This window comes from Silurus meridionalis, chromosome 4, assembly GCF_014805685.1.
Source record: "Silurus meridionalis isolate SWU-2019-XX chromosome 4, ASM1480568v1, whole genome shotgun sequence".
Lineage (NCBI taxonomy): Eukaryota > Metazoa > Chordata > Actinopteri > Siluriformes > Siluridae > Silurus > Silurus meridionalis.
The window spans coordinates 4,687,900-4,702,275 of record NC_060887.1 but is presented as its reverse complement, the minus strand read 5'-3'; the positions used below and the strand labels follow the sequence as shown (position 1 = coordinate 4,702,275).

At 36.9% G+C, this 14,376-nt stretch overlaps 1 protein-coding gene and 1 non-coding gene across 2 annotated transcripts in view; one reads left to right on the top strand and one right to left on the bottom strand.

The window, feature by feature from the left end:
* Positions 1-14,376, top strand: part of LOC124384612 (eukaryotic translation initiation factor 4 gamma 1-like) — a 31,308-nt gene that overhangs the window by 15,352 nt on the left and 1,580 nt on the right. The window contains exons 5-7 of the mRNA XM_046847608.1: positions 13,108-13,173; positions 14,028-14,139; positions 14,258-14,370. Of these exons, the coding sequence (XP_046703564.1) occupies positions 13,108-13,173; positions 14,028-14,139; positions 14,258-14,370 (291 nt within the window). The remainder of the gene's footprint in view (positions 1-13,107; positions 13,174-14,027; positions 14,140-14,257; positions 14,371-14,376) is intronic.
* Positions 3,419-3,491, bottom strand: trnav-uac. The gene has a single exon. It is a non-coding gene; the product is annotated as a tRNA-Val (tRNA).

Sequence of the window (14,376 nt, the reverse complement as noted above, 5' to 3'; positions counted from 1 at the left end):
AGACTGGAGGTCCTTGGTCGTCTGTTTCAAAGTGACCTCAAGCTGAGCAACATGTTCCTCCACTTTCTTTTGTTCTCTTGTCCAGCTCTCTCTCACATTCTACAGTTTTCTCCAGTTCCTCATTGATTTTCAGGAAGACTGGAGCTCCATGGTGGTCTGATCCAAAGTGACCTCAAGCTGAGCAACACGTTCCTCCAGTTGTTTTTGTTCTCTCGCCCAGCTCTGGCTTCTCTCAGTTATGTCCTGTTCCTGCTGCTTTCGCTCAGAAGCCAAAGTAGCCTCCAGCTTTTGCACCGTCTGTAGCAGAATCTCTTTCTCTTCTTTCTCTTCTGTTATCTTCTCTATCATTAGAAGAGAAAATGCATCCAAGTCTTTCTCTACTTTCTCCATGTGTTCCAGCTTCTCCTTCATTTCAGCAATCTGCTTAGTTTTCTTCGTTCTTCTGGTTTGAAAAAACTCTCTCAACCTTCTGAAGAGCTCCATGTTTATGCCTCTTTACTCACAAGCAAAAACCTTGGAAATGAGAGAAACAGAGTCGCGTTTCCAATTATAGACGTTACCTTACTGTGACGTCACAGGGAGATGCCCCGCCCTCCGTCTGTGACGTAACCCGGTCTCTCTTAACCGGACACTATGCGCATGCGCACATTACAGAGGTAAAGAGCGGATAAAATATCATGTCTTCACAGCTTTTCTGTTGTTCCTGAGAGAAGAGCGATATTACAGTCATAAATAAGATAAAAACGGCTGTAAACTGTGTATAAAGCGAGTGAATCCGAGTTGAAAACCGGAAGTTGACCGGAGTGACTCTATGAATGTTGCAGAATCATAAATGACCAGTAGGTGGCAGTGTGATGTGTATTAGAGCTCACTGTCACAGCAGGTAATTAGAAGTAGTGGAGCTCTAATGACGTCATTAATAGCGAGGACAAGACACACAGCAGTTTGGGATTCTTTTATTGACTTTATTGATTAATTGATTTGGAGTATGATTGTGTTTCTGATCAAAGTAAGTTCATGTGTATGGAGTAAAAACAACCTGTACATTTCTCACTTCCAGACAGTATTATGAGATGTTCATCTGCTGGAAGTTCATGTTTAATGCTGCATGTTTTATAGGATTTATGAGCTGGAATAAATGTCCAAAAACCTCAATTCAACACTGAGTGATTTTGTAGTTTGGTAGACTAAAATTAAATACAATAAAAAAAGTTATTAACTGAAACTAATCTGAAATAAAACTTCAAAATATAAAGAATCAAAATAAAAATTATCAGTACATTTAAAATTATAACAATATATAACAATAATAATAATATTATTAGTTAAATGCAGTGCAGTATTACAGCGTAAATATTTTAATTTTAATTAACTTCAAATACACATTTATAAATATTAAGGCTTTTACTGTGTAATAGATTAAAAACTAAACCGACACTAAAATTAAATACCAACAAAAAGTCATAATTTACTGCAATGTAATTGAAAACATCAAAATACAGCAAAAATAAATAAAAATGACTATCAATATGTTTAAAACTAAAATAAATACATATAAATATATATATATATATATATATATATATATATATATATATATATATATATATATATATATATATATATATATATATATACACTAAAGTGCATAAGTACCTAAAGGTCTACATTTAAACATATTTTTTTATTTTTAAATGATTACTTTTATTATTATTATATGCAGATTTACACATTTACTGTTTCTGTGCGGTCCGGTACCAATTGACTCACAGACCGGTGTAGTCTATACAGTTATTAGACCACTGAAAAGGAGCACAATACAATATTAATATATGAAAGATTAATTACTATAAAGAAAATAGAAACATACACAAACAAACACGTTATTAACTACTTGTACACTGTACTGCACGATCCATGTGGAACAAAGTTCAAAATTCTTGTGCATATAATAATAAATATTGTGAATGTAAACAAACATTCAGCAGTAGTTGAAAAAAATCAGGTCAGTCTCTGAGCATAAGCACTGAATCACTTGGAATTTACTCGGTCAATAATAAAAACTCTTTGCTATAGTTGTGAGGTGACTGATACACAAAGCCATGGAGCAGTTGGACACTGGGGAGACAATCAGATGAATGAAAGTAGAAAATGTGATAAAACCCTAAAGTTTATTGTGAGATTTGAGTCGTGATCGTTCAGATGCACAGTGTAGCAGCAATGACACAAACTTCACTTCACAACAAGAGCAAAAATACATGAATGAAAAAATGAATGAACTTAAAATTCATCAAATGAAAAAAATAATCCAATGTTATTTAAACTTCTCTTTAAATAACAAAATAACAATCTTATATTCTGTTATTCAATTCTCTCATACTGACCACTGGATGTTCTACACGGCACCTCATGGTAAAGACTCTCTGATGACAGGAGACTCCACCATGATGCCGAGGCGATAAGAAGATCAGTAACATCCTGACACTGAGTTACAGTACAGTGGTCCGGGTCATAAAGAGGTTTTCAAGACGTGTTCCACTCAGAACAGACCTCACAAGGGTCCATCAAAGAAGTCGAGTCCTCGTGCTGTCGTCAGGTGCAGAAGCTGCTTCAGAAAACAGACACACGAGTGCTGCAGCATCGCTTTAATCACTTCTTATTTCAAGAAATCTTACCAAGTGTAATTATTTTACTGCACTGGCAAATCATTTGACTTGTTTCTACTCTGTAGAGTTTCTTCTTAAATCATGCTTTTATTTCTTTATTTCGACGGATATTTTTTGCAGTGGACGCGTCATAATGTGTGCTGTGTGTTTTTATCCCTGACCACTGAGCACCATAGAGTGAATAAAAATGTATTAATATTCTTCATTCATACAATTCATACAAGATGATTCATACAAATCAATACAATTCATTTTAGAACTGTATTAATAGTGTAAAGAGTAAAGTTTGAAGTCATCGAGGATGTAACACGACTTTAAAAAAGAGCTGGAATAAATAGAGTGAGAACAGCAGCTGCACAGACTCAGATCACACACTCTCATACAGTATTAGAAAAGCACTTGTATTCCTCTCAACCGAGAACAGAAAGCTGAGGGTACATTGGCAACAAGTTTCCCAAAACTATATAGTTGCAGTCTGGAAAACATATTACCTGAATCATTATTTCTGCTCATTTATGCTGTGCAGATGATTGTGTGGATCCATAGGGTAGTGGTCGTCACATCTGCTTTACACACAGAAGGTCCTTCCAGTGGAACCATGCAGGTTGCAAACATGAGTGAGGTTTATATATTACTCACAAATTGTTACTCAATCCTGGAAATAAATAAACAGTTTTGCATGTTTCTGCATTGTGGTTGAAACAGAAATGGAGGAAAAGCATTCCAACAGCAGAATGAGAGACTCAATGGCATGGCTCCACTGGGGGTCAAACCCAGGACCTTCTGCGTGTAAAGCAGACGTGATGACCGCTACACTATGGAACCTGCTGCTGAGAAGGTTGATGTCCAATGTGCATAAATAGAAACATATCTCTCGAAATCTAACTGGAAAAATATAAATTAAACTTAGAAAAATCACTGACTCAAATGTCACAATCATCTCCACTGTTTTGAGTGTGTTAAGCTCCAGGTTTTTATGACTGCACCATGTCTCTCAGGTCTTTCTTCACTGAAGCAGGGTCGTTGGCTGAAAACAGATTTTCTGTTTTTGATTGACTGCTACACCATGAAATCTGGAATATTTTTCAGACAACATTTTACTTTCACTCATTACATTTTTACACAAATATCTGTATTTTTTACTTCTTACATTTTCAAAACCGGCTCATTACTTTTTTTTAATCCATTGATTTGGTTAAATGTCAATATTTTTTATTTTTTTACAGAGCAAACCATTTCCTGTCATTGTGCATCTTTTTCAATCCACTGGTGTATAATGTCCTGCCTCTCACTCACCACAGATGTAGACTAGTTTACGAAGCTAAGAATCAGCAGGCAGAAAACAAGAAGAAGTAAAGCTGTGCTTTTGTGAAAATAAAGTAAACAGACAGGGGGCGCTCTCTGTGCGAAATGTGCGATTATGTTGAGATTAAATATTTAATTTGATTGACAGCCCTAATATTAATATGATGTGAGGTCCAGTTACCAACGTGACACTAAAACAGGTAGAAGTAGCAACTACTTTTAACTTAAGTACATGTCAGATCCAAAACTTACATACTTTTTTACTCAAGTGAAAGTTATCAGTACTACGTTTACCTGAGTATTTTAAAACATGAGTATCTGTACTTCTACTTAAGTGAAGGACGTGTGTACTTTTGCCACCTCTGGTACAGTATGAGGTAATGGTCTGTGATGTCATCACTCTGAGTTAAAATATCTATATCAGTGACGTCTGCTCCGTGGGATATTATTAAGTCTATTAAGGGTCCGTGGTGTTACCTGAGCTGGGCCAGAGCAGAGAGACAAGCGGAGTTGTGGTGCTGGGAGCGTTAGGTTCAACCCAAGAATTTACCTGGGAGGAGTGAGCATCCGTCTGTAATGTTTCCAGCACCTCTTTCCACTCTCGCAGCTGGTCATGCTTTGCATGTAGATCGCAAATCTGTTTCTCCAAAGCCTCCAGCTCCAACTCCACCGTTTGCAACTCAAAGGAGTCCTCACCTGTGCTCAAAGGCAGACACACAACCGACATAGTGCTTATTATCACGAACAGATTTAAGAAAAAATGTGAGGCAATGAATGTAGTCAACACTAGTGGTAGTCGAGTTAACGAGCTACAGGCACAAGTCAGGAAGACAAAAAACAATTCAGGTTGATTTAAAGAGGAAAAAGAGATTTATTAATAGTAAAGTTTAGTTTGAAAATGCCAACAGAAATACAAACACGGAACTCTCGGCAAAAAGAGACATAAAGAGAGTAACGACTGTGTGAGAGCGTAATGGCTGCATTTCCAGATTTATTGAAGGAAAATATGTCGTTATTTACACTGTGTTCTGCAGTTATCTAATGGTAGGGGATTTGATGTTCTCCTGTATTCCATGCAGTCGGGCATCTCCTCCTCCTGCGCTCCCGTAGTGGAATGTGATGGTGAGACGCCGCTGATTACAAATTTAGAGTGAATTTTTTACAACATTTGAATTGGATTTTATAAGAAGGTGTTTATGAAACAACTATCACTCAGTACAAACCCAAATAACCTGCAGGATTTCATCTTCATGATCACAACACTTCAAACAAAACATCTACAGTACATACAGCATTCAGGGCCATTTTCAATATTTATATGTTACGGTAATTTTGTATTATTTATATTAGAGTCTTTAACGACTCTGTGCATATGTTTAAAAAATGACCATGTTACTGTGTGTACAATGATACTAATTGTGTTCATGTATTACAAACACTTTATTAGGAGCACCTATATATTCATATACACTCTGTGTGTGTGTGTGTGTGTGTGTGTGTGTGTGTGTGTGTGTGTGTGTGTGTGTGTGTGATTATTTGTACAAAGAGTTCCGTCTCATCACTTTCATTATTTTAGATCAAACATGTGCACTACTACTATCAGGTAAAATACAATGTACTTGTAGGAAAAAACACCAAAAACAAAGTGTCCAAAAACTTACGACCACCAGGCTGAAATAGTCCACGCAGAAACAAAACAGAGTAAGAACAGGAGCTTTGAGGGTTGGGATTTGGACTGTAGTTTATGTTAACAGTCTGCTACACTGACTCAGGATGTCAGAATGTGTCTTTGTTTCTCATTTCTCAGGTTTGTGCAGTTTTAGGAAAATAAGGGGGAAAATGTAGAGGTGTCATGAGTATGAACTGGAAGAGATATTCAAGGTGGAAAATAGAGACGCATATGAGGACCAATAGTCACTCCAGAAAACAGATATATACCATTGACGGTAAAAAGTGGTGACCACGTACACCAGGCAAAGTGTGTCGGCCGGAAGGAAAAGATAGGAAAATATAATGTAAAATAAAAATAGTAAAATAAGTAAACAGCATGCAGGCAACATGCCTTAACTATACTCAAACAGCATATGCACATATTTTCAAAACACAAGTAGAAACGTAGGTGAAAAAAATCATATAAAAATATATATAAATATAAAAATGAGAAGAGTAATAGTTTCATAGGCACAACACATCGTCAGATAATAAAGAACGTAGGAGAATAGTTGCAAGAATTTGTATAAGAGGTACACTGTCCAAAACACACAGGAAGTAAGAATGAGAGAGCATGAGCTTAAGATGCAGGCAGGATGAGAGTAAGACAGGAAATGTTATATAAAGAAGTGTTATGGCTTAAGAAATATATTTTAAGAAGATTTTAAGTAAAACTAAGTAAAAGACGAGAGCTATGAAAATTAGGAAAAGCATTTGGAGAAAAGTGCTGATGTGTTAAAACTAAAGCCCTGGTTTGTAAAACTAGTAAAAAACACGTTTTTATACAAAGTCTACACAAAACAAAACAAAGGATGATTTGCAGACATAGGAAAAAAACCCAGACGAGATTTTTAGAAAAGTGCACGATCAGGGGATGTTTTTTAAGACAAGGTCTCCATCAAGAGATATTTTTTGTACATGTAAATTAGATTCGTATGGAGGTGAACGAGGCCTCCTGGATATGGGTGGAATTTTAACTAAGAATAGGTAGAAACACACCAGAAAACACGTGAGCAAAAGGTGGGATATGCAAAGCCCCATAAAATCAATGATGTACGTAAATTGTGAGGAGGAGATATTAGACACAATATGTACATTTTACTAGGTGTGAGATATAAAAATAAGGATTGTTTATATCAAATTCACTCGCATGTGAAAGCTGACGGGTGTCATTGCTGTCAGGATGATTCTCTCCGAGAGCTCCATGGGACGGGTCTGAAGTGACTGCAATAAAGCTGATTTTCTCCTTCTCATTCGTGACTGGAAGATGTCTTCATTTGGTTTGTTATGTATTATTTTAAGTTTTTGTAACTTATTGGTAAATGATTAGTGAACAGCTAAAACTAATTTGAGTATATGTGAGCCACAATTGTTATGTCTATTCGGACATGGGGTCTGAGTTACGAGACCCTGACCACTGTACTGTAACTCAGTGTCAGGATGTTACTGATCTTCTTATCGCCTCGGCATCATGGTGGAGTCTCCTGTCATCAGAGAGTCTTTACCATGAGGTGCCGTGTAGAACATCCAGTGGTCAGTATGAGAGAATTGAATAACAGAATATAAGATTTTTTTCTCCAAAGTTTAAATAACATTGGATTTTTTTTCCATTTGTTGAATTTTAACTTCATTCATTTTTCATTCATGTATTTTTGCTCTTGTTGTGAAGTGAAGTTTGTGTCATTGCTGCTACACTGTGCATCTGAACGATCACGACTCAAATCTCACAATAAACTTTAGGGTTTTATCACATTTTCTACTTTCATTCATCTGATTGTCTCCCCAGTGTCCAACTGCTCCATGGCTTTGTGTATCAGTCACCTCACAACTATAGCAAAGAGTTTTTATTATTGAGCGAGTAAATTCCAAGTGATTCAGTGCTTATGCTCAGAGACTGACCTGATTTTTTTCAACTACTGCTGAATGTTTGTTTACATTCACAATATTCAATATTATATCACATTATATTCCACATGGATCGTGCAGTACAGTGTACAAGTTGTTAATAACATTCTTGTGTATGTTTCTATTTTCTTTATAGTGATTAATCTGTAGGATAAATCATATAAATGTGGAAATCTTCATATAATAATCATAAAATGTATAATTTTAGAATATAAAATATGTTTAAATGTAGACCTTTAGGTACTAAAGCACCCTATTGCAATAAAGTATTATTATAAATTATAATATATTATTATTATTATTATTATTATTATTATTATTATTATAATGACAAACTGTGTTTATAAAATGAACATGAAATAAGGCTGTAATACTGCACTGTATTTAACTGTCGAAACAGATTTATTCTAGTTTTAAACATATTGATAGTCATTTTATTTATTTTTGTTGTATTTTGATGTTTTCAATTTCACTTCAGTAAATTATGACTTTATGTTTTAATTTATTACCCAGTAAAAGCCTTGATATTTATAAATGTGTATTTAAAACACAGATATTTAAAAAAGAATAATACATCAAAAGATCTAATATCTACCAAACTACAAAAATCACTCAGTGTTGAATTGAGGTTTTTGGACATTTATTCCAGCTCATAAATCCTATAAAACATGCAGCATTAAACATGAACTTCCAGCAGATGAACATCTCATAATACTGTCTGGAAGTGAGAAATGTACAGGTTGTTTTACTCCATACACATGAACTTACTTTGATCAGAAACACAATCATACTCCAAATCAATTAATCAATAAAGTCAATAAAAGAATCCCAAACTGCTGTGTGTCTTGTCCTCGCTATTAATGACGTCATTAGAGCTCCACTACTTCTAATTACCTGCTGTGACAGTGAGCTCTAATACACATCACACTGCCACCTACTGGTCATTTATGATTCTGCAACATTCATAGAGTCACTCCGGTCAACTTCCGGTTCTCAACTCGGATTCACTCGCTTTATACACAGTTTACAGCCGTTTTATCTTATTTATGACTGTAATATCACTCTTCTCTCAGGAACAACAGAAAAGCTGTGAAGACATGATATTTTATCCGCTCTTTACCTCTGTAATATGCGCATGCGCATAGTGTCAGGTTAAGAGAGACCGGGTTACGTCACAGACGGAGGGCGGGCATCTCCTGTGACGTCACAGTAAGGCAACGTCTATAATTGGGAACGTCTCTGTTTCTCTCATTTCCAAGGTTTTGCTTGTGAGTAAAGAGGCATAAACATGGAGCTCTTCAGAAGGTTGAGAGAGTTTTTTCAAAGCAGAAGAACAAAGAAAACTAAGCAGATTGCTGAAATGAAGGAGAAGCTGGAACACATGGAGAAAGTAGAGAAAGACTTGGATGCATTTTCTTCTCTAATGATAGAGAAGATAACAGAAGAGAAAGAAGAGAAAGCCATTCTGCTACAGACGGTGCAAAAGCTGGAGGCTACTTTGGCTTCTGAGCGAAAGCAGCAGGAACAGGATATAACTGAGAGAAGCCAGAGCTGGGCGAGAGAACAAAAACAACTGGAGGAACGTGTTGCTCAGCTTGAGTTTATTTTGGATCAGACCACCATGGAGCTCCAGTCTTCCTGAAAATCAATGAGGAACTGGAGAAAACTGTAGACTGTGAGAGAGAGAGCTGGACAGAGAACAAAAGAAAGTGGAGGAACATGTTGCTCAGCTTGAGGTCACTTTGGAACAGACCACCATGGAGCTCCAGTCTTCCTGAAAATCCATGAGGAACTGGAGAAAATGTGGAATGTGAGAGAGAGAGCTGGACCAGAGAACAAAAGAAAGTGGAGGAACATGTTGCTCAGCTTGAGGTCACTTTGGAACAGACCACCATGGAGCTCCAGGATACTCAGAATCAGTGTGAGAAAGTAAAAATAGTGCAGAGCAGGAGAGATCATTTGATCAGAGAGAAAGAGCGACTGGAGGAACGTGTTGCTCAGTTTGAGCCCACGTTGGACTTTAAAGAAAAACAAGAGGACGAAGAGAGAAAACTAAACTTGACATAGAGGAGAGGAACAACTTACAGCTTCAGACCAACAGGGGCTCCAGGATACCCAGAATCTCTGTGAGGAAGAAAAGAAGACTTCAGAGAATAAAACAGATCATTATATGAGAGTCCGAGGCGATGGGAGGAAATTGTTGCTCAGCTGAGACAAGAAAACATTCAAAAGAAAAGGAGAAATAGAAAAAAAAGAAGACGACAAGAGAAACAGAGAGTCTGAACACTTTTACTACAGCGAGACACAATAAACACTATTAAATAAATAAAGATTTTGAATTTCAATCATGTCTAATGTCTCTTCATCACAGAGAGCATTCAATGATGGTATTTTTTCTTGAAATCCACTTTAGTAAAGTCAGTGATGTTTGATGTCCTTAAAGAAAAGGAATTTGACAGAAACTGAAGTTGAGGTATTTTCTTGCAGCTTTAGTGCTTTGTTCATTTTGAGCTCTGAAAGCAATATAGCTGACAGTTAATGTGGGCAGAACCTGATTCACTTAAACATCTGTACTTTATAATTAATCACATGGATTGGCACAAGAAAGTGGATGATCTTTCAGCAGTTATTCTGACAGGGTTAACACTGGATTCACCTCACAACACCTGAACACTACTGCTGGATGGAGCAGCGGGTGCGTGCCGGCGGTTGGTGAATGGAGGGTGGAGCCGGGGAAAGCGGTGAGAAGCAGATCTGTGGCTGATGGGACTAATCAGTGTGCTCTGTTTTAGTGACTGGTGACGAGGAGAAAAAGGAGAAAGACACTGAGCAGAGCTGAGCACGTGTGTGTGTGTGTGTGTGTGTGTGTGTGTGTGTGTGTGTGTGTGTGTGTGTGTGTGTGTGTGTGTGTGTGTGTGTGTGTGTGTGTGTGTGTGTGATGTAAAGTGTTTGAGTAAATGTACTTTGTTACTGTACTTGAGTAACTATAAGTGACTTCCTGTCTGATGAACTGTTCTGTATTGGTCCTGTTTACTTCAATAGTAAGGAATGTAGACCTGAGATCCTGATTATTGGTCTTTTATTACCCATAAGGCAGTGGTTTTTAACCTTTTTGAGGCGTGACTCATTGTTTACATGAAGAAAACACAGTGCATGTAGGGTACGGTCTCAGGAGCCCTGCAGTAAGTGTGCTGTGTGCATGTGATTGATGAATGTGCAGGTAGAAATTCAACTGAAACTGCATTCAATCTGGTTGATTATCAAGCAAGTTATTTTTTAACTACATTTAAGTTCCCTGTTATAGGATAACTTGCAATTCTGTAAATTCAACTTTATTTTCACTAATTCCTGTTAATACCTAAATATTCTTGATAATTCATATGGGAAGTTTCCAGTCTTGAAAATTCCTGCAACCACATTCCTAGGAAATACATGAGCTGTTCCTTGGTCTTGGGCACAGGGATATTTTGCCTGCCTTTTTTTTGTCTTTTAAGTTTTACATTGTTCTGATATCAGATGCCCCAAGAAATTGCAGTTTAGACACAGAAGCTTTGTGTATGTGAGGATCCTCTATAATTATTTGGAGAAAGAGTCTGGTGTCATTATGCCATGGCTTGGGAAGTCGGGATGTTGTTAATAAATGTGAACTGATTTAATGTCATACAGTGTGTCTGTGTTCTACATTACAGTGGGGTCTGAGGTTCGGTTCCCAGCGTGTTGTTTCCTTACATTTTTTTATCCAGGGCCCAAAATCTTTCCACTGATCTCTCACATTTAGAAAGTGATCTATGCAGAGCTGAACATCTCACCATGAATGGTGAACAACCTCATGCATAATTTTCTTTTTCCCCCTCTTCTATTTGTTTCAATTTTTATTTAAGCATACAATACAATACAATACAATACAATACAATACAATACAATACAATACAATACAATACAGGTGTGAATCTACCTGTCATGAGGAGTGTATTGGAGAGTGTATGTGTAAATTATCTGCTAGGTGGCAGTAGTGGCACACTCACTGGTAAGCTGTAGAACAGGGGTCAACTACGGTGGCCGAGAAGTGCAAAACAGATTAACAAATCCGAAAACAAATTAACAAATCCAAAAACACAAGTCAGACAAATCGGAAAATGTAGGTATAGTTTGTGAATGTAAACTTACCGATCATTGGACAAGACATTGTTTCCATTCACAAACTATACCTACCTTTTCCGGGTTGTCTGACTTGTCGCTGTGTTTTCGGATTTGTTAATGTGTTTCGTGCAATGATTCAGACAAACCGGAAAAGGTAGGTATAGTTTTGTTTCCTTTGCAGACTTTCCTGAAGCCCCTAAATTAATAATGGTCATAGTGACATTGGTAACATTGCATTAATGTAATAATATCTGATAGCCATTAGAGGGCACTCTCGTGCTGCATGTGGGTGTGTTTGCAGTGTGCAGAGTAAACGAGTAAAAAACGCTGTGCAGTCATGTCTCCGGTTCTTTCTGCGCATGCTCCGAACTTAACAAGATAATATGTGTTTTATATTATAATGATGCAAACAACAGTATTTACATTCATCACATTACTGTGCTGGAAAACAATACTAATTAAATAAAAAAGAAGAAAAAGTGTAGAAGAAGAAAAGCGGGACAAAGACAGAGGTAATGCGATGTAATGAATAGTGATGATCATATGAATAAACTCAGTTTAGTAAATTGGACAAGAAATTATGAGTCAGTTTATGTCACACAGATTTTTATTTATTTTTTTATTTTTTTATCTCCATTCAGTGTCATTACAAAATAGGTTTAAATTTGTGGAGATTTTATTTGTACATAGTTTTCTTTTCTTTAAAATAGATTGATTGAATGCCATTGGGAATGGTAGAGGGTTATTTATATTTACTCCCATGCCATCACGTGGGAGGGGCCGATTTGAATGTCTGACATCTACTCCAATGGCAGTCAGCTTCAGATCAGTGTAGTGGTGGATGGAGTTCACCTGGAAGCATCAGTGGATTTCATGCTGAAGATGCTGAATAAGCTGGACATTGACATTTTTTAAATATATTTTTTAAATATATTTTATATCATATTTTATATAAACAGATCAAGAATAAAAAAATGCTCTTAGCATGGAAAACGGTGTATTTGTGGCCTGTACACAATAATTTAGAATAAAGACAAAAAACAGCATTGAGCAAGTATAAGAGAAAAACATCTTGTGTTTGGATAAACAATGTTTTTTTTTCTTTTCTTTTCTAAAATAATAACGTTACTTATGTTCGGGGTCGATTTGACTCCGATCAGATATCAATGTTTGTTTGTTTTTAAAGAAAAAAAGAATAAATGCTTTTATTTTACCACACACTCATTAAAGACAATGTAGTTATGAACAAATTTGCTTTACAAAACACAGGAAGCTGAAGGCAACCGGAAGCTGAAAGCAGCTGAGATGTAAATATCAAAGAGAACATTAAATATGATGTCAAATGTAGTGACAGACATTTTCATGTTGTTCTAATCAACAGTATTGGGTGACCTACGTTCCTGTGGTGGTGAACATGACTGCGAGTTCTCCAGAAGAACAAATGCTGGTAATGTACAGTTCAAACACACACTGTTTTTCACACAGAATAAACTAAAGCCCATCACTTCCTCATCACCTAAACACACTGTTTATTTAGATTTTACTTACGGCAGCCAAACGGCTCATTTTGTAAACCCCTTGATCACTTACTCTGTCTTTAAGGGAACTAAACGAAGAGGAATGAATGAAAAGTGGTATCCAATCTGTGATATTATTGGGGACCTGATTATGGTTCAGAACAAACTATAAAACATAACTGACTATTGAAATCAGATTGTCAAAATGTCCATATAGAGGAGTATGAGCGCAACTGGCAACCGCTCTAAAAGGACACGGCTCTGATTTGATTAAACAGAGTGAAGGTTATTCATGAAGTATATCAGAATTGTACAAATCAATTAAACTACTTACTCTATGAACTCTATTTAAACAAAATCATTACTGAGTTTGGACCAAAATGATATCTGTATGCTAATGTGTGCTAATCAGGAAATACGTTCTACCTACCTTTCCTAGCCTGACTTTAAAATCCCACCCCTGTCTGGCCTGCACTTCCTCCCTCACTCTGCCCTGTCTTTCCCTACTGCATTGCCTGAGTTTCTCTCACCCACATTACTTCACCTACATTACCATACCTAACTGTGCTATATGTAATGAGGCACACAGGGACAAGGTAGAGACTTGGAGGTTGTTCGATGTAGTTGTGGGAAAGGTCAGGGGTCATGTGTACCCTGGTGCTTTGAATTTGTCCCTGTGTGTCCTTTTTAGCTGCAAGTTTCAAATACTGTTTACGTTAACCTTCAAATAGCTTTAGCATTTTTGTGATTTTTATGCCAAACGTATATGTTGTTTGTGTTACAGTATTATTACAGTGCTCCAGTACATGTGGTGCCTCCTCAGCAGTACTCAGTCCATCCCACAGGATTCAATACATGCTACACTCTACTCCCTGAACCTACTACCCCAACAAATGGTAAGTTCATCATGCCTTTCCAGTCATCCTTACAAAAAGCCTGGTTTTCTTGTAGGATGTTATGATCCTCACAGCTTACATGTTGGTCTTTAATTGAAACTGATACTGTTCTTATTAGTGTCTGCTGCAGGGATGTTCTACTATAATGATCAGGCCGTGTACAACCAGACTCCATTCCCAATGGTCCCTCCACTGCAGCAACATCCATCTACCAAGAGGAAGAGGAAAACGGTGCGT